Source organism: Suhomyces tanzawaensis, assembly GCF_001661415.1.
Source record: "Suhomyces tanzawaensis NRRL Y-17324 unplaced genomic scaffold CANTAscaffold_1, whole genome shotgun sequence".
Taxonomy (NCBI): Eukaryota; Fungi; Ascomycota; class Pichiomycetes; order Serinales; family Debaryomycetaceae; genus Suhomyces; species Suhomyces tanzawaensis.
The window spans coordinates 850,429-868,790 of NW_017963636.1; the positions used below are offsets into that span (position 1 = coordinate 850,429).

The following is an 18,362-nucleotide window of genomic DNA, read 5'->3' on the forward strand; positions in this document are numbered from 1 at the left end:
CATTGAAGTTGTCATTTAAACAAGATTCCAATCCACAAATCACCATGGTTCTCGCATTAAAAGGACTCGTAAAAACGATAATGTGACCGCCCGATAGTCCGTAGTAAAAGTAGTTTAGACCAATGGGAGAAAGAGGACTTTCACATCAAAAGCTGGACTTGTCTGTTTTCAGCACATTGTGGAAGTGTGTGGTGGATTGATAGCTGAATCGGGCCACAGAAATGGCCAGAAACCATACAAAACCCTCACACATAAATGAAAGAACGACCCTAGAGCCTAATAGGCCACCGAATTAAATTATTAGTGTAGAAGTGCTGAGTCAGACAGATCCATAAGGGATATCATTGCTGTCCAATTGACCGTACTGTAGGGATGACCTATACCAGGTAGAAATTGTTCAAACTGTGGGGTAAGGGATGATTACAAATAATGCGATTCACCATTATGTCCAGAATATTTGGGCGACACAATCTGCAAATCAGTAGTTCGTCTGGTTCACCAAATGTAATGATCCTTGATAATTATTCGTCACAAATTGTGCTATAAAATGCCTTAAATGGCTGGGTGGCCCCAACGCCTAAACTAACACCAGGCCTGTGGCCCACTCATACTCGTGTGATTGCAAATCAGGGGGATGTTTGAGCGTGTGCCGCACCATCCTGCCGACAGGAGTGGTATGGGCAAAACCATGCCAGCAGTGGCTGTGAGTGAAACTTCCGTACTTCAGCACTGTCTGTTTTCTCTTCTGTAACAGCTGATTCATATGGACCTCGTTTTTCAGCAAAAGTATTCAGAATAAATCACATTTAAAACCCTCTAACATTACTTTCAATTCGTAGATAAATGCTAGCCCAGAGTAGCTGCTGGGGCCCCCAAGTGGAAATTGCCATCGTGGCGGTCGTTTCCGGGGTCTGGAGACCTCCACACAGTTACATCGAGGTTGCTTCAGATCCCGGAACTGGATGTCACGTGCGGTGCTGACTCAACCGCCATCCAGCCGTCTGTCCGTAGATCGCTCCGTACTCCGTGATCCCGTTGCTATCCGTAGATCGAAGGCTTTGGGGGTCCATATTTGTCATGCGATGCGTCGTTGCCAAATCGTCGCATTGAGCGAAGGCAAACTGAGTCATGAGAGGAGATCTCGCCCATTGCGAGAGTTGTAGCGAGACTCTAGCGGTACTCCAGCTGGATTTCTCAAGCTGACATCCCACTGTAACCTCTCTGGAGCCTCTTTATACTCCCCCTTAGAACCCCTAGAGCCCTCTCGTGCCGACCTGCGGATCCCAGCGGCATTTGCCAGGCCGCACTGGCTGCTAAGCTCACTATTCTCACAAATCTCACAAATCTCACTAATCAGTCGCCACCACCCAGCCCCCAGTTGCCAGTAGCCACAGCGCCACCGCTCCCACCAACGTCATCTTCGTCAGCAACATCACCACCATCTCCTTACGCTACCACCAACACCACTGCCCATCTCCACCATCCCCTACCTCCCCCACCCATCCTCGCTAAAAGTCGTGCGCGCTCCATCCACCTCTTGTTGATTTCCACGCCTATTGCCTGAGCCCAACCTCCTCCTCCTCCTCTTTCCTCCCATCACCCCCACTCCCTCTTTGCCACGAGACGGGCCGCTATGAACAATAACGACCCCAAGTTTTACCCTGATCTGGTGGTAAATAGTGGCCAGCATCCCTCCGGCTCCGATCAGCTCCCTCACGCTGGCAGCCAACAACAGAAGCGCCAGAACAGCTTGTCCAACTACATGATCGCCAACTCCAACAAAAGAAGCCAAAACCCATTACCCTCCAGCATGCAGGGCTCGCAGGACTTCTACAATGCATCCAACAACTCCACGTTCAACTCCACGTTCAACGCCAGCCAGGTGGCCCAGGCGCCAGGCACCCCAGCGGTATCGTCGCCACGCTATCCCTCGGTGAGATCGGGAGCCAGACGCAGCATGATTCAACAGCAGCCATCCATGGGCAACTTGAAGACCCCCACCCACTCCCCTTACGAGGTGCCTTCCAGCCCCAACGTCAACCCGATGTCGAACGTGTCGGTGCAGAACCACTCGGACCTGTCCGACTCCAACGCAGTGTTGGAGCACCAGATGGATGCGAACCAGAATGATCTCTTGCCTACAGCCAAAGATCTGACTGTATCGACCCCCATGAACTCGAGCTCGCACCCCAGACACCCGCTGCAGCAGCCAGACCTGGCCCAGCCCCAGCTGACCCAGGCGCCGCCCAGAACCATGTCAGATGAGGAGCAGCAGTTGGCATCGAAATTGAAGGAAACCTACAAGAACGTGGTCAACTTTGAGGAGATTGTCCAAAAAAATTGCATTGATATCACGATAAAGATCAACCAGTTGACCAGCAACAATCATAATAGCAGCTTGGTGTACGGTAACTCGCCTCTTATTAATCAGCAGCTCTCGTCTTCGGTTAACTCAAACACCTCATTAACGTCCACTACCACCAGGACCTCGGAATTGCTGAACGACTTGTGGACGGTCTATCATCACAACATTACGCTATTAGACAACTACTACGACTTCTTGGTAACCGCTCTCAAGCCTTCATCTAATCAAACCCAGTTCAAAACAGGTAAAAATATCGTGGAGCTCTACAAGATTCCCAGACGTATGTGGGTTTACGGCATTGTGGGTTTTCTCGAGGTGTTGAAGAACATCATGAGCATTTACCAAGATCATGAAATTTGCCTGTGCTTCATCTCATACTGCTTCAACATCATTTCTAACTTAACAGACCCCATTCTTGAAATGGAAGGGTGGTGGCTGGAAAAACTTGGTGATTTGTCTCGTATGGCAATTGCCCTTTATGCATCAAAATTTATAGACTGGAAAATTAGTGCCGAATACTGGTATTCAGTTGCTATGAGGACCCTTTATGGCCATGGAAAAATTTACTACCACATGTGTACCGTTCAGCAAGATAATTTGGATGCTTTGGTTAATATTGGTAAATCGGTTGTTTGTCGTGACCCGTTCGTTCCTACCCAGCACTACTTGAGATTGGTTGTTGAGAATATTTGTACCCAAAGAAATATCTTGTCCTTGTTGGAATTGCCTATAATTGACTTCATCAAGATCCATAAAGTTTTGCTCAGCATTTTTAACCGCACGAATGACGGTATTTCAAATTCCGTTGAAGGCATTCATGATTCACAAGTCCAATATGGTATCGATTTGGTCACTCGGTATGGTTTAACATTTGGGTCTGACTCTAGTGGATACAATTTCTTTACTAGGGAATTATACACTGCAAATGGCGTAACGTCTATTAATGACCCTCATCATCCTTACTACTTACAGCAGCAGCAGCAACAACAAACTCCAAATGCAGCCAATAGTATGGAAAAAATCAACTTCTGGTTGAATAAAGGTTCCCTCTTTGCCATTGCAAATATCAATCATTTGATCGGTTTTGGAGATGCTAAAAATCCCTTCGCTAAAATATTCTTACTTCCAGAAGCTCTCAAGGAAAGAAAGGACAAAAAGGATAGAAAGCGGAAATCTCGTGCATCTTCTCAGGCTCACATTGATGACAGCAATAACTCCATAACTGGGGGTGTTGATGGTCAAACTGTATCTGTATCGGATTTATCCGTTAATGATTGGTTCTATTGCTTGCAATTCATCAACAAATCAGTGTTGGAATTGTCCATTCGTATCTTGAACCACTACCTAGTGGGGCCAAAGCAAGCATCTACAAGTCATGTGATTGTCTGGTTATACTTTTTGATAGCCGTTGGAGACTCATCGAAGAAATACTCCAACAGCAAGACAATGGTAGACTGGTTATTCAAGAAGCTTTTCCCATGGGAGTCTCTTATCAACTATCTTAATTCATTGCTTTCATTTGTTAGAAATAGTCCCAAATTATCAAAGCTATGTGCCCACTACCTTCAACAAGGCGACTATATTCAGTACTTCAACGAAAATGAATTTCTTCCTGAAGTTTGGAAGTGTTGGGGTACTTTGTGGTTTGACTCCATCGTTGAAAAGGGTGACTACACTGATTTGGAATCTGCAGGAGTCAAGAACAATAATTTATTTGACTTACCGGTGTGTGGATCGTATTCTGCAGTCAATTTGGCTAGCGAATCTGATCACAAGTCAAGGAACCAGATGGAAAATGATAATGATGAAAGAATTGTCCGTATTATTTTATTGGCCAGAATTATTGCAGACAAGCATTCTTTTGGTTTGGTAAGATCGGATTATGAATTCAAGTATGATGAGACCATTTACAACACTACTGATTCGTCCGTTCCTTCATCGAACTCTACTCAAAATGACCCGTATGCCTACATGGAAGAGTTTTTGTTGAGTGATGGTAGATTTGTACAGAATAACTTTTTACAGCCTATTTCCAGAGAAAACTTGTCCAATGTCAGCTATCATCTTACCACTGCTCAAAAAGATAATATGTGGTTTAGATCTAACGGAGGTTATGATGAGGAGAATCAATTAGGTGATGATATGGTACAGGACCAAGAAGGAGGCGGCCAGTATGGAGTGCCGCAATATGAAGATGAAGAGGCTGGCATAGACTCTCAACACCAGCAGAGCCTTCACAATCATCACTTGTATCATCAGCAACAACACCAACAAGCATTGCAACAAGCCCAGCAGATTGCTGGAGGAGAAGGTTTCTACAACGAGATTTTCATTGAAAGTGGGGACGCCGGAGTAAACAAGAATAAGATTAGTATTGAGGGTAACCTTGGTGATCGCATGGATAACAGCTTGACCCATATTACCTTGGATACCAACATCTGGCTCAAGCACTGTGGTAGGATCTACAAATGTGTTCGTAACGGAGTGTTCAAAATTCTGATACCATTGATAGTGTTCCAAGAATTGCGGGCGTTACGAAAATCGGTCGAGGCCACAATCTCGGATGCTGCCACCCGGTCGGTGATCATTGTGCGTGAGTTGTACTTGACGGGGGAGATTCTCCCGTTGAGGTACGACGGCTCAGTAGCGTCAGACATCAATGAAACGCTCGAGTTTGAGAATAATTCGAATTGGAGATCGTGCGTGGATGAAACCATCTTGAATGCAGTCAATGAGCACGATGAAATTGGCAAGAAAATGTTGAAGGGGCTCAACGCCAAGTTGTCAGGGGTCAGCAAAGGGGATTCGCGTGCGCCGGTGACAGTGTTGAACCATGTGACGGCCAGAATGTTCCGGTATTGCGTACTCATCACTGACGACCGGAACATGCGACTCCGGGCCAAGACTATTGGGTTGACCAGTTTCCAGAGCAAGTGGCTCTTCACCCAGTTGGAGAGCGTTTTTCCCTACAAGTGCATAGATTAGGTTTAGTCGAGGATCGGCCTATTGAAACCTTGCATCATAGTGCCGCGGTCTGCATTCTCCTGCGCAGGCACCGGTGTCTAGTAAATACAAACATAGTCCATTGGTGGTGTAGCCCTTAGAGATCTGGTCACGTGCCCAGTGGTGGCCGCGAACTGGCCCAGCGCGCGCCTAGGCCCTCACCTGCACGCGCCGCTCATGCATGGCATGCGGCACCAACAATCCCAGTAATGCGCATTATGCACCCAATTAACCCGACTCGTCCTCCGATAGGCCAGGCGACACTGCTGGTTGGGAACATGGTCCGCGCACGACCTACTCAAGGGGCTTCTCCCTGCACGTTCCAGATCATCAAGTGGTGATGCCCCATTCGGCGAAATTCCATATATAACTGAAAACCATTCCTGCCATTTGACCACCATCCGCTTTCTTTGACCTCGTCACTGCCACTCCTTTCAGACTCAGTTTCTACTCAGTTCCCCCGTCTCCGACTATAGTCACTCCTTTCCTCCCTAGTCACTCCTTACTATACCATGAAGTATTCCACTGCCACTCTCCTTTCGTTGTTAGCGTCCACGCTTGTGTCTGCTGCTCCCGTCCCCGTCGAAACGGTGTGGACCACCCAGGTCACCACCATCTACCACACCGTAGTCTACGAGGGCGCTGGCAGAATCAGAACTCTCGAGCCTGAGACCACCGCCACTGCCACCATTGAGACAGTGGAGCCTGTTCCTACTGCTACTGAGGCAGAAACTGAGTCGAGCGAATCGCTCCAGACCACCACGGCTGCTGCCTCCCCAACTGAGGTTGCAACCACCCAAAGCACTCCAGCTGAGGCACCTGCGTCGTCTGCTGCAAATGACGTGGTCGCACCTTCGCAGGTGGCTGCCTTGGCAGTTTCCGAGCCAGCTTCTGCTGCACCAACTACTGATACCCCTGCACCTTCCACCACCGAGGCTGCACCTTCCACCACTGAGGCACCTGCCACCACTGAGGCTGCACCTGCCACCACTGAGGCTTCCTCTGCTCCTGCCCCTACCTCTTCTGCCTCCTCCTCTCCCTCTGGCTCTGGCGAAGAACACCACGGTGAAGGTACCTACTACGACACCGGAATGGGTGCCTGCGGAGGCGTCAGCAAGGACTCCGACAGAATCGTGGCCATCTCCCAAAAGGTGTTCAACCAATACAACGTCAACAACAACCCCAACAAGAACACATTGTGTGGCAAGCAAATCGAGGTTTCCTACGAAGGCAAGTCCACCATCGTGACCGTGGTTGACTCGTGCCCTGGCTGTGCTCCTGATGACTTGGACCTTTCTCCCTCTGCCTTTTCCGACATTGCTGACAAGGATTTGGGCAGAATCAAGATCGACTGGAAATGGGTCAACTAAGCCCTAAGCTCCGAGTATATCGTAGTGTGTCAATCACCTTCAATACTTTGGCTCACCTCTACCGGGTGAATGGCTAACTTGCCTACTAAAATTTCTTGTTCTTCTTTCTTCCTCTATATTTCTCTCTCTTGTGGGTACAATAAACGCCCTTATCTCTTCTCTACTTTTTACTCCGAAGAGGCCGTGAGGCCGTTGGTTATCGTCTGCTGGAAGCTAGATGATTTCAACATGGGTTCGACCGAGGGTCGGTCAATAAATGTTATATCTTTGCGAGTGTAGGCATGCATTTTAGAATCGAATACTGTAGATGCAGTAGGGCATGCGGTAAAGCGTCCTTACTTCAGGCTTGGTATTTTCAACATCCAAAGTATGGTGACGGTTCAGTACTTCAATGAACTAGATCAGTTTTGGGCCTGGTATTTTAAGCATCCAGAGTATTGTCTGTGGTGTTACAGAGGCGGACTATCATTCCCTGTGCTTGAAAATTACTTAATATCAGCATACTTGACAACAATAAATTGCCCCCAAGACTATGGATTAAAATCTGCTACTTACTATCCATGGTCCATATTCATCTCCAACGTCTAGTATATTTATTGGAGTGGGCTGATGTCACCCATGTTGGAGGCATTTTCCAACTGCGTAGCGATTCTAGAATCAACCTTGGGCTCTAAGCGAAGTTCCTGCCCGATACAACGCCTCGGGGATTTTAATTCCAGCCAACGGTGCCACCGGTAGGGGCAGAAGTCTAGGCAGGAAATGACAGGTTGACACGAAACGCAAATTCTGGCAACGGCTGAAGTTTGAGCGTTTGGCCCAATAGTTCTAGGTGGATATGCCTACTTTGGGATAAATAAAAGTGACAGGAGGGGGCCTCCAGCTCCAATACCAGACCCACAAGGGATGCGTACTGTTGAAGTGCCCTCTGATGCATTCGCATCTGTATAGTTACTGACTATCCTGTGAGTTTGGAATTGAGATGAGTTTTATTCGTTAATAGATTTATACAGCTGCACTTGTCGCACATCGGCACGAGTAGCCATGTTTGTGCTGGTCGCAGTCGTTAACGCAGGTCCGGGAACAAGCGCCATCAATTCCTTCCACGCTTCATGGCTGGTTGTAGATGAACCATATACACGTAGATTGAACCATCAACACCAGCAGCCACATACAGCCCCCACCCCCACCCCCACCGGTATTGATCTAGCCTGAACCGGCGCGCCTGGCCCTCCCCTGCCCCTCGCACAACCCTGCGACACGCATTTATTCGCAGCCACCGCTGACGCGGTATGTTGCGAGCTGCGGGAGCCGGTAACAACAACAACGCCAGCTGCACCGACGCAGGTACCATGGACGTCCGAGAACAACCCCGAGAAAGGCGATGGCCACTGCCAAAGCCACCACATTCCCAGACCACTGGACGGTGGGCCATGTGGTGCGCCGTGCACCGCGATTGAGGGATAGTTCCCGCCTCGTGTGGGACGCGAATGGTTGCACCATCGTGGTATTCCCAGCCTAGTCCCGTCACTTGCACCACACCGCCCCAGCAAACGAGCCTGGCCTTCCTTATTGAAACATTACATCCCTGCGTTGGTGGTCGATGTTCTGGAATGTGTAGGCAGGCAAACAATTCCCTCGAGATCAAGTATAAAAGGGCTGGCTCCTTCCATCAGTGTTGGATATCCATCACATATATTCCCAACTAGTACGCTCCTTTCCTCGAGTCCAACATGAATCCACTCTCACTCCTCTCGTGTGCCATGGCTGTTGCCCCTCTTGCACAAGCTGCCCCTCTTTTTGGGAGCAACTGGCTCACTGATATGAGTAAGCTGCACAAGCTCTCTCGTCGAGTCTGGAACCAGTTCCCTGAGAACTGGAACTCTAGCAGCCCTGCCGCTGCTTCCTCTGGGGCTAGTTCTGGCAACTCCTCGGCCGTATACCAGATTCTCGTGGTTACCAACTCCATCACTGTCACCAAGTACACCACGGTTAGTGCAGGTGCAACTCCAGCCCTGGATGCAAATGTGGTCTCAGCTTCGCCTGTCACCACTGTCAAAGCCGGCACCCAGACTCCGCTGACGGCCCAGCAAACTGGTTCGCAGAATCAGAATGCTAACACACCTGATCAAAAGGCTAGTACACCTAGCCAGAAGACTGGCACTCAACCTGGTCTGAAATCTCCTGGCTCTGATCAGAAAGCTGCTAATGCGAATCAAAATACCCCCAACAATTCTAACCAGAACTCTCCTGTTTCACCTGGTCAGAACGCTCCTGTTAATTCTCAGAATGCCCCTGCTTCTGATGATATCACGGTCACCATCACGCAAACCATCGCTACCTCCGGCAGCAATCCTACCAGCAGCTCCAATGCTATCCCCACCACCTTGACCCCGGTGTACAGTTCCCGCAACACTACCTCAGTCAATAACTCGACCTCGAGCTCTGTTCCTGGCTCCCCTGCTCGTTCCAACGGTACTGACCTTTCTTGGACAGCTGCTAACGCCTCTGCTCCTGCTAACGCCTCTGCTCCTGCTAGTGAGCCCTCTAGTTCTATCTCTGCCCGTTCCCCTATCTTCGCCCGTTTCTTGGCTGGAGTTTCGAAATTGGCACAAGCCGCCTCGAGCAATGCTGCGTCTTTGACTGGAGCATCCTCAAGGGCTGTTTCTTCCGGTTCCTATTTGCTTTAGGTGTATATTTAATCAACGGTTTTGTTTTAGTATCTAACGGGAGTGCTTCCAGTTACGGAAATTTTTGGAACCGTCCCAAATAGTCAATTATACCGATAGATCGCGATACAAGTTGGTCTTCACTGCTTGGCGTCCCTGTTACGATTTCCAATACACTAACTATTCGAAGATGTCCGAGGAGGAGATACCGAAGAATATTTTTTGCCAACCAGATCCTTTTTGCATCCGAAGCTTATAGGTTGGTTAATCTAATCGGAGAAATTAATACCTCAAAACAGTGACTACAATCCCATTAACTAATAGTAAAATATATTTGAACCAAACCTATAATAGTATCTTACAATCTATGTACGCGATGCGAGTCCAACAGATGAAATAAATATGCCCTTAACCGATGATTGTAGTTTCTATGGTACAATTTTATATGTGCTGCTTCTTAAAAGACCCAATTCAATGCGTTCTTAAGGAAGTTACCATTCTTCTTGTCGTCGTCCTCTTCTCCGTTGGCCTCTCTCTTGGCATAGATCTCGTATTCATGCTCTTCGATCTCCTCGATTCCGGTGTACAAGTCAGCCTCGCTCAACTTGACCACCTTGGTTCTCTTGAGGAGCTTCCAGAACGAGAACACGGCGATGGCAACGAAGATCATCACATAGTTGAACAAGAAGTCATCCACAGACCACATTCCAGGCTTGAAGACATGGTAGCCCAAAATTCCAATCAAGCACCAGATCAAAGATGCGGCAATGTAGATCGAGTATGGTTGGAACCAGGCCCTGTATGGGAAGGTGGATCTGTCGATGCCTTGGGCCTTGCATGCGTGGTAAAATCTGATGTAGATGATGGACATGAACCCGTAGTTCAACACCTGAGACCCGGTACACAAACTGACCATGTAGTTCAACACCTTGTTACCAGACGAGCCCAACTGCATCAACGACAATAACGAGAAGCAGATGGATACTGCAACACAGAAGATAGGCACACCCAGCTTGGTACAGATCTTGAAGAAACGAGGCACAAATCCTCTCTGGGCCAACCCATAGAGGGCTCTGGACGAACAATAAGTGTAGGAATTACCAGCGGAAAAGGCCGAAGTGATGATGACCACGTTGATGATGTCAGGCAACACCTTGATCTGTAAGTTCTGCATGGCCACCACATATGGGGAGGAGGCAGCGTTGGAGGCATCCGAGGTCAATTTCAAGTAGTTTGGGTCGTTGTAAGCGATCAAAATCGACACAGACAAGGCACCTCCGATGTAGAACAATGCCAAACGGTACAACACCGTCTTGAAGGCAGTGGGCATAGTCTTTCTGGGGTTTATGGCCTCACCAGCCACCATGGACATGTACTCGGGTCCAACCACCGTGAATGCTGCGGAACCACGCAAACAGCCCAAGAAACCTTCAAATCGTCCGATATTGCCCTTGCTGAGGTACTCGGCAATGGGGCCTCCAGCAGCGTGCCAGTTTCTGAAGCCAAAAGCATCACCTTGAGGGTTACCACCACACATGGTGATCAAGGTGAAAAAGAGCAATGCGATACACAAGATCAATTTTGCTATCGACAACCAGAACTCACACTCTCCGTATAATCTGACCGCAAACAAGTTGATGCAGGCGTAGATGGCAATCTGCACACATAACGGGATGGCTGGCGAGTAGTCTTCTCTCCAGAAGTGGATCATACCGTTGACAGCCGTGATTTCAAACGGAATGTACAAACTCTGCATGATCCAGAAGTTAACGGATGCTGCGCATTCAAACGCAGGGTCCACCACTCTGCCTGCCATGGTCAAGAATGGCGAACTCACAGGCAAGAAAGACACCATTTCTCCGACAGCAGTGGTCAAAAGCAAAATCACCACGGTCCATATTCCGTACGCCAAAAGCAAGCCGAGAGGGCCAGCACGCACGAGACCAGTGGTTCCGATAGTGACAAACAAACCAGTTCCGATGGAGCCACCGATGGCGATCAACTGAACGTGTCTGTTGTACAACTTACGGTGAACGCTCTGGGGTTGGGGCGAAGACGACTTGGGGGTGAGCGAGTTGGAGGAGGTTGTGTCGCCCTTTAAGGGGCCCTTGAGGGGATCCAAGACTTTCGACATTATGGGCCGTGAATCTGGGGTATGTGATGGGAAAAGAGTTGGGGAAATCACTGCTATTTAAACGGTGGGGTGTCTAGTCTTTTTCGGTTGAAATTTGCATCTGGCAGCGGGGCCTAGGCAGTCGCTACGATATGACGTAGCGTGCGTCCGAGGGCTGCGTGTGTATGCAGGTGCCGCTGCCGATCCTGCAGTCATTATTGCTGTGCCCAGGGGACCCATTCACACTGGGACAATCCTATTGCTTGGGGGCCATGTCTCCCGCCCATCACTAGAGCATGACGATCCGCCTGGTATCCAAGGCTTATACGTGGTCCCCTCAGGCGTTTCACGAAGCCCTGCCCTTGATTGGCGAACCCCCATCACCACAACCGGCTGGTGCTCAAAATTCAGGGTCGTACGGCAAATAATTCCGTCTGTTTTGGTGCGAACTCTAACCATCCTTAGTCCAGATAGCAATGTTCGCAACCGGCTTGGCGTGTGCGTGGGATTATGAACACCTTCTTCGTATCTCTTGCGCCTCCACTCGTAAGTGGGTGAGTGCAGCGTCCAGGCGAGGACAGTTGGGTGGGAGGCTTTGCTGTAACAAGGCATAGGATGCGAAGCAGAGGGAGATGGATGAATGTGCCGAAGCTTCGCAGAACAGCGGATAAAAGTCTTTGACACCGCGGACTAGCGCCAAAAATACTCGGCGCTGCACTCGGAGCCGGAACAGGGACGACGGTCTGGCCCGAGGAAATTCTTGGTGGTCATGAGAAACTAAAAAAAGACTCCGCGACGGGGAATTGAACCCCGGTCTACCACGCGACAAGCGGTAATTCTAGCCACTAAACTATCACGGATTTTCGATGATGGAAAACGGGCGGGGAGGCTGCGGTCGTGTGTGTGTGATTACGTAAGCTACAGAAGGTGATTATGTAAGTACCGTCTTCTCCCTCCCCGTTGGTCAGGGTCAAAGCTTAGACTGCAGGTCCCGCGAGGCGTGGTCATCTGCATCTGGTCCTGATACACTGTATGAAGACTAAAGCTAATTCTGTCCCCAGATTGGGTTTAATAAAAAGATTGTAATTTATTGAAAATATGCAATATTTTGCCTATTTTAGACTTTTTTAAGATACGACAAATCTTCACAGGCAAAAGGTGCCCCAGTAGGAAGCTGAATACGAGAGTGATTTATCATATCAATCGAAGTCTAGTGAGGTGATTGGATATTACTGAATCATTTCCACGGATTTCGAGGCTCACCAGATGCTAATGAGGGTTCATGTCCAGTATTGAGGATTTTCCTCAATTCTGCCCGTCCCTTCCAAGATGTTAATTAACGCACCTTCCGCTGTATTACATACAGAGCATCCATCATTTCTCATAACACCAAATTTCCATCATAGTTAGAATCATCCCGTACTGACTAATAGCTTCAAGCTCTATTTTAAGCTGCCAGTACCTGCTTAGATCAAGATGTCCTTGTACCGGAAGATATCTATCTGAGACAGGATTTTTCTACTATTAGAAATCATCGATTTATCAGTTTTCTATTATAAGAAATCTCCAACTGTAGATCCGCCATTAAATTACCTTGAGCAAAATAAATAATGGCCAGAGTACCGCAAGCTCCTACCACAAGTTAATACTTTAACTTGTCCATATAGGTGAGTATTGAAATAAGGTATACGATGCGTAAGCAAAAGAATAAAAAGATATTTATCCACTAATCAAGTGATAGCATATTAGACAGCTCCTACAATGAAATGTAGCGAATAAGTGGAATGATCATTCTGAGAGCTAAAAACAAGGGTCATGCAACTGTGAGCGAGAGCTATGCAATTATACTCACCCTTTGAGCTAGAACAACTGGCTATTTACTAAGTATCAGAACGCCAGCTAATTCTCGCTTTCCAAATTGTCATCATAGTAACATACTTATCTAAATTGTAAGTCAAAACCAACAGTTTAATATCAATGTAGAAAAAACGTTTTTCAATGCTCTGAACTATACTCAGAGCATGGCATAACCAACAGCGCCAGCTAAGGCAGGCACCTTGCCTTCACCCATCAATTCCCTACCATCCCGTTCTCACTTTCCAGATACCCCCACATTTCCCAACATCGCGTTCGCATCTCAACATTCGATCTCCAAAACACCACTCCACGCCATGCTTCCCTCCCGAGTGGCCCTCCGTCGCTTGGCCACCTCATCTGCCTCTGCCCAGCGCTTCAATGTCGCTATTGTGGGCGCAGGGCCTGCTGGCTTCTACACTGCCCACCATCTCCTCACCAAATCGTCTCCTTCCACCTTCTTCAACATAGATTTCTTCGAACGTCTTCCTGCTCCTTATGGGTTGAGCAGGTATGGAGTGGCGCCAGACCACCCTGAGGTCAAGAACTGCGAGGACTACTTGAACAACATCATGAGCAAGTACGGATCCAATTCTCGTGACGACTCCCACAGGGTCAGGTTCTTTGGAAACGTCCTGGTGGGCCACGACGTGTCGCTCCAGGAGCTCCACCAGTCGTACCACTCGTTGGTGTTGGCGTACGGTTGCACCACAGCCGACAACCACATGGAAGTGCCTGGAGCCCAGTTGCCAGGTGTGATATCAGCTCGTCAGTTCGTCAACTGGTACAATGGTCATCCCGACTTCTACGCCACCGACTCCACGTTCGTGCCACCTCCCTTGGACCAGATTGAGTCTGTGTCCATCATCGGCAACGGAAACGTCGCTGTGGACGTGGCACGGATCTTGTTGGCAGATCCTGCCCACTGGGCTCCAACAGATATATCGACAGAGGCGTTGCAAGCATTGAAATCGAGCACAGTCAAGAACGTGAACATCGTGGCCCGTAGAGGAGTGTTGGAGTCGGCGTTCTCCAACAAGGAGATCCGGGAATTGTTTGAGTTGCCCAAGAACGGTTCCAACGTCCAGTTTGCTCCAGTCGACTCCGGATTGTTGGAGTCCATCGACAAGAAATCCTTGGGACGGGTGGACAAGCGAAAGGTGTCGATCATCGAAAAGTACTCCGTTCCACTCGAAAGCAGCGACTCCAAGGTGTGGAGCTTGCAGTACTTGAAGAGCCCCGTGGAATTCACACAGAGTGCACGTAACGACCAGTTGTTGGAGTCCATCACCTTCGCAAAGAACCAGTTGGTACATGACGAGTTAACCAACCAGACCAAAGTAATCAGCACCAACGAGACTGAAACCATCAAGACCGATTTGGTCATTTTGTCCATCGGCTACAAGGGCTCTCCCTTGGACGATTTCGAGGAAATGGGGGTTCTGTTCGATAGAAACAGGCTTTTGAACAAAGAGGGCCGCATATTGTCCACCACCAACGAGAACGACCCGAACGCAGTGTACAAGAAAGGCTGGTACACCTCTGGCTGGATCAAAAATGGACCTTCGGGGGTAATTGCTACAACCATGATGGACTCGTTTGACACAGCCGACAAGATCTTAGAGGACTTGTCCAATGGAATACACTTGGAGCCCACCAATGATGGCATCGATGGGGGAAAGTTGAAAGAAGCAGTTAACTGGAACCAGTGGGAAAAGTTGGATAAGTACGAGTTAGAAAAAGGTGGTGAACTAGGCAAAACAAGGCTCAAAATTTGCAATAAACAAGAGATGCTCGAGATAGCCGAGAGCTAGGCCATTATAGATATAAGATATGGTGCAAAAAGGTATAATTAGTGATCTACTTTATCACATCGTAAATAGAATTAATATTGATAGAATATGCTCAATTATAGCAGGAAATATAGACATCGCGATGATTTAGTTCAAGGAACATATTCAACGACAATGGATCGCATCACATTGACAGGTAATGAGCCACGAATAATCAACTTGTAAATAGTCTAGATAATATTGTCTGAATTTTTATTAGCTGTCTATTAAATTATAGCCTAGGTAAACTGTCAATAAGATTCGCCACATCCAGTGATTCTCACAAAATAGTGTGCGTGTTCGTAGCTTCTGATTAATGAAGACCACAATTCGTTGGGGGACCTACTTTCCCTAAAGCTAGGACTTATACCTTCAAAATGAGGCCCTTTCAACATCACATCTGTGGGCAAATGGGGAAGCTCTTTCTTCTCAATGGTAAATTCGTAACCGTCAGTTTGAAACAATGGCGATGGAGGCAATGCTGGAACGAAGTCCCCTTTATGAACCACTCTGATTATGCCACTTTCAATGAAATTCTCGTTCTCGATTCTTTCAGTAACGCTCTCAATATCAAATAAAGAGTTGACGTAATCAACATATTTCTGATTTCCAATTTTGGGACCAGCATAGCTAATGATCAACGGATCGTGCCCCATCAACTGAAACTCGATTCCGGTCAATATGGCTAGTGCAGCCCCCAAGGAGTGGCCCACAATCACCAACTGGTAATCTTCATGTTCATCCATCAAGATCTCCAAATTTTCTATGATCTTCTCGCAATTCCGTTTCAAATATTTGTAGAACCCTCTGTGTACTTTGCACCCTTCACAATCACGGTCATCTTTTTTTGAGATTACTTCCAACGGAGTGTATGCGACGGGCTTGAAATCAAGATCACTCACATAGTCTCTTCTAGTGTATGTGCCTCTAAACACAAGCAAAATCCTTTTGGTATCATGGTCAACGGCATAGAAACCGGAACCAATTTGGCCCCATTTGTTTGAGTCGAACAATTTCAAGATTTTAATGCTTTCGAACTCTGGCTCCAGGCAGATGGGTAGAGTACAACCGCTGCTTTCGGTGCCTAGCTCACCTTCAGAAAGCCCGAAATCAAGACAGTATGCAACAGAGGCCAATTTGGCGTAACTTACTAGTTTCTCGTAGTACTCAGGAACAGATTCTTTGACAGGCACAGAAGTTGAAAGGCGGAGGCAGTAGCCAACGATCATGATGTATCTGAGGAAGTGCATGGTTGCAAATAATCAACTCTGAAAGCCATGTCGGGGCAAACTGCCTGCTTTATATGGTGCACGGCCTGCCTCACACACTGGTCCAAGCATAGCAGAGTCCGGTGAGACTAGAAATTAGAGCAGAGCTAAGCGGAATACCACAATCATACACATCTCAGCTCGTTGTGTAAGTTATTGCAGCGTACACTGCAAGAAAAGAGACCGCAGGTATGGCATCTGGAGTAACTGGAGTTGGAACCACAGATACAGCACAATTTCAACCGAGGTCTCAAGCGGCGGGCCACGGGTTTCCGCACCTTGGACTTGGCCTGTTCCCATTCGGAGTCGGTGATGAACTGGTAGTTCTGTCCTAAGATGCTATTGATGGAGATCAAGTTCCTCTCTTCTTCGAAATACAGGTTCAAGTTACGTCTGGCAGACAAGATTCTCTTTGTGGTGGGGGTGTTGCCGAGCCTGGCAGACTTGCTGTTCTTGTCCAAGCTGGCGTGGATGCTGTTGTAGGCGAAGTTTTTGGGGAGCTCGAACAGAGCCGAAGAGCCCTCTCGGGTGAGGTCCACCAATCGCTTGGACACAATTCTTTCGAGCTGCAACTGCTGGGTGGACTTCAAGGGTCCCGAGCCCGCCTGGGGGTCTGCCACCTGGATCTGGGCATGCATGAGCTGGTTGACATTATAGTTGACCTTTTGGCGTCCCTTCTTGTTGCTGGCGCCATCGTTGGACTCGTTGGACTGGGCATGGCGGGATGAGCTGGGCCGGGCGGTGAGGTTGACTGACGACGAGAAGTAGACGGTGGAGCTGTTGGGGTTGGTTGACTTGGGGATTTCCTCAACAAGCATGGTGTGTAGATGGAATGGCAATCAGTACACTGTTTTGGAGTCAATTTGGCTGTCAATTCGCGGCTCGCAGACTCAGCGCCAGGAGGTAGGGACGGCTGTTAGAGAGCCAGTCTGAAGGTAGCGGCATCGTGTAGCGACAAAGTGTTACTGTCGGGACGAGAGCCACTTATGAAGTGTCTTCTCTTGTCGACCTCTTTGATCTAAGAATGCTACTTCAACAACACCCAAACTACTACACTGGGTAGGGAAGATGGCAAACAAGCTAGGTGTGCATGTCTAATGATGGCCAACTACTGTGAACGCTCCTGTCTTTCACTATCTATCAGTCTCTTGCCACTTCAGTCTCTCGCCATCTCGCCATCTGCAATGCTCTTCTCCATCTACACTCGCTTCATCAATCGTGTATTCTATTTACAGTCTATTTGCCCTCGGTTCCAGCACTCTGTCTGATCTCCTCGCTGGTGAACGGCTGGTCCTCCCTGGCCTTGTCCAACATGGGCTTAATCTTTTGCTTGGCCAACGCACTGTTAACACAGGTGATATAGGTGTCCCAGAACTCGGTGCATTCGTTCTCCAACGACTTTCCCTTGAGGAACTTTTCAGTGTACCATGTGTTGAAGCAGTCGTCGTACTTGTTCTTGGCCTCAGTACACTCAGGCGCAAACGATACTGACATGATGTTACCCATACCGGTGATGGAGTGATATTTTCACCTCGTTTTCGCGGACGCAACGCAACGGATGTTAAGTAAGCTGGACAAGAGGGAATGCGATGATTGGGGAGTCTCGGTGATGAATGGCCACGGCTACATCACTGCCAAAGGACTGAAATAACTCTACATGCCTAGTTGATAACATCGTGGAAGGTTATTAAATCGTTTAGTAAAAGAAATGGCCAGCATTTGGGCAGGTTATTTGGTCCAGGCGATGCGATCCAGCTGTGGTAAACTTTCTGTTAGAATTAGTATGCCATGGGACACGAAGATGAGATGAAAACCACCCCTGCTATGTAAGGGCTCCAGATTCATTGGCGTTATTTCTGATATCCGGCCCATACTTCAGTCATTGATTTTC

General features: G+C 48.2%; 9 protein-coding genes and 1 non-coding gene across 10 annotated transcripts; 4 read left to right on the plus strand and 6 right to left on the minus strand.

Annotated features, from left to right (window-relative positions):
• Positions 1 to 1,633: 1,633 nt before the first annotated feature.
• Positions 1,634 to 5,350, plus strand: CANTADRAFT_3763 (uncharacterized protein; the record flags this gene model as incomplete). The annotated part of the gene is made up of 1 exon (XM_020208728.1): positions 1,634 to 5,350. The coding sequence occupies one exon, from the start codon at positions 1,634 to 1,636 to the stop codon at positions 5,348 to 5,350; it is 3,717 nt and encodes a 1,238-aa protein (XP_020066803.1).
• Positions 5,351 to 6,426: 1,076 nt separating this feature from the next.
• Positions 6,427 to 6,738, plus strand: DAG7 (Dag7p; the record flags this gene model as incomplete). The annotated part of the gene is made up of 1 exon (XM_020208942.1): positions 6,427 to 6,738. A coding segment is annotated over one exon (312 nt), but the record flags the coding sequence as incomplete, so codon positions are not given.
• Positions 6,739 to 8,468: 1,730 nt separating this feature from the next.
• CANTADRAFT_3765 (uncharacterized protein) lies at positions 8,469 to 9,425 on the plus strand (the record flags this gene model as incomplete). Its single annotated transcript, XM_020208729.1, has 1 exon — positions 8,469 to 9,425. The coding sequence occupies one exon, from the start codon at positions 8,469 to 8,471 to the stop codon at positions 9,423 to 9,425; it is 957 nt and encodes a 318-aa protein (XP_020066805.1).
• Positions 9,426 to 9,861: 436 nt separating this feature from the next.
• On the minus strand, positions 9,862 to 11,538 carry AGP2 (Agp2p; the record flags this gene model as incomplete). The annotated part of the gene is made up of 1 exon (XM_020206435.1): positions 9,862 to 11,538. One exon carries the CDS (start codon positions 11,536 to 11,538, stop codon positions 9,862 to 9,864), a length of 1,677 nt encoding a protein of 558 aa, XP_020066806.1.
• A 109-nt stretch (positions 11,539 to 11,647) lies between these two features.
• On the minus strand, positions 11,648 to 12,282 carry CANTADRAFT_116738 (uncharacterized protein). The gene has a single exon (XM_020206207.1). The coding sequence runs from the start codon at positions 12,127 to 12,129 to the stop codon at positions 11,758 to 11,760; it is 372 nt and encodes a 123-aa protein (XP_020066807.1). The 5' UTR covers positions 12,130 to 12,282; the 3' UTR covers positions 11,648 to 11,757.
• A 23-nt stretch (positions 12,283 to 12,305) lies between these two features.
• On the minus strand, positions 12,306 to 12,377 carry CANTADRAFT_t41. Its single transcript has one exon. It is a non-coding gene; the product is annotated as a tRNA-Asp (tRNA).
• A 1,311-nt stretch (positions 12,378 to 13,688) lies between these two features.
• ARH2 (NADPH-adrenodoxin reductase) lies at positions 13,689 to 15,185 on the plus strand (the record flags this gene model as incomplete). Its single annotated transcript, XM_020209255.1, has 1 exon — positions 13,689 to 15,185. The coding sequence occupies one exon, from the start codon at positions 13,689 to 13,691 to the stop codon at positions 15,183 to 15,185; it is 1,497 nt and encodes a 498-aa protein (XP_020066808.1).
• Positions 15,186 to 15,454: 269 nt separating this feature from the next.
• On the minus strand, positions 15,455 to 16,453 carry CANTADRAFT_19304 (putative lipase; the record flags this gene model as incomplete). Its single annotated transcript, XM_020206436.1, has 1 exon — positions 15,455 to 16,453. One exon carries the CDS (start codon positions 16,451 to 16,453, stop codon positions 15,455 to 15,457), a length of 999 nt encoding a protein of 332 aa, XP_020066809.1.
• A 143-nt stretch (positions 16,454 to 16,596) lies between these two features.
• CANTADRAFT_45980 (uncharacterized protein) lies at positions 16,597 to 17,289 on the minus strand (the record flags this gene model as incomplete). Its single annotated transcript, XM_020209273.1, has 1 exon — positions 16,597 to 17,289. The coding sequence occupies one exon, from the start codon at positions 17,287 to 17,289 to the stop codon at positions 16,597 to 16,599; it is 693 nt and encodes a 230-aa protein (XP_020066810.1).
• A 418-nt stretch (positions 17,290 to 17,707) lies between these two features.
• CANTADRAFT_43946 (uncharacterized protein) lies at positions 17,708 to 17,977 on the minus strand (the record flags this gene model as incomplete). The annotated part of the gene is made up of 1 exon (XM_020209030.1): positions 17,708 to 17,977. The coding sequence occupies one exon, from the start codon at positions 17,975 to 17,977 to the stop codon at positions 17,708 to 17,710; it is 270 nt and encodes an 89-aa protein (XP_020066811.1).
• Between the last annotated feature and the right edge of the window lie 385 nt (positions 17,978 to 18,362).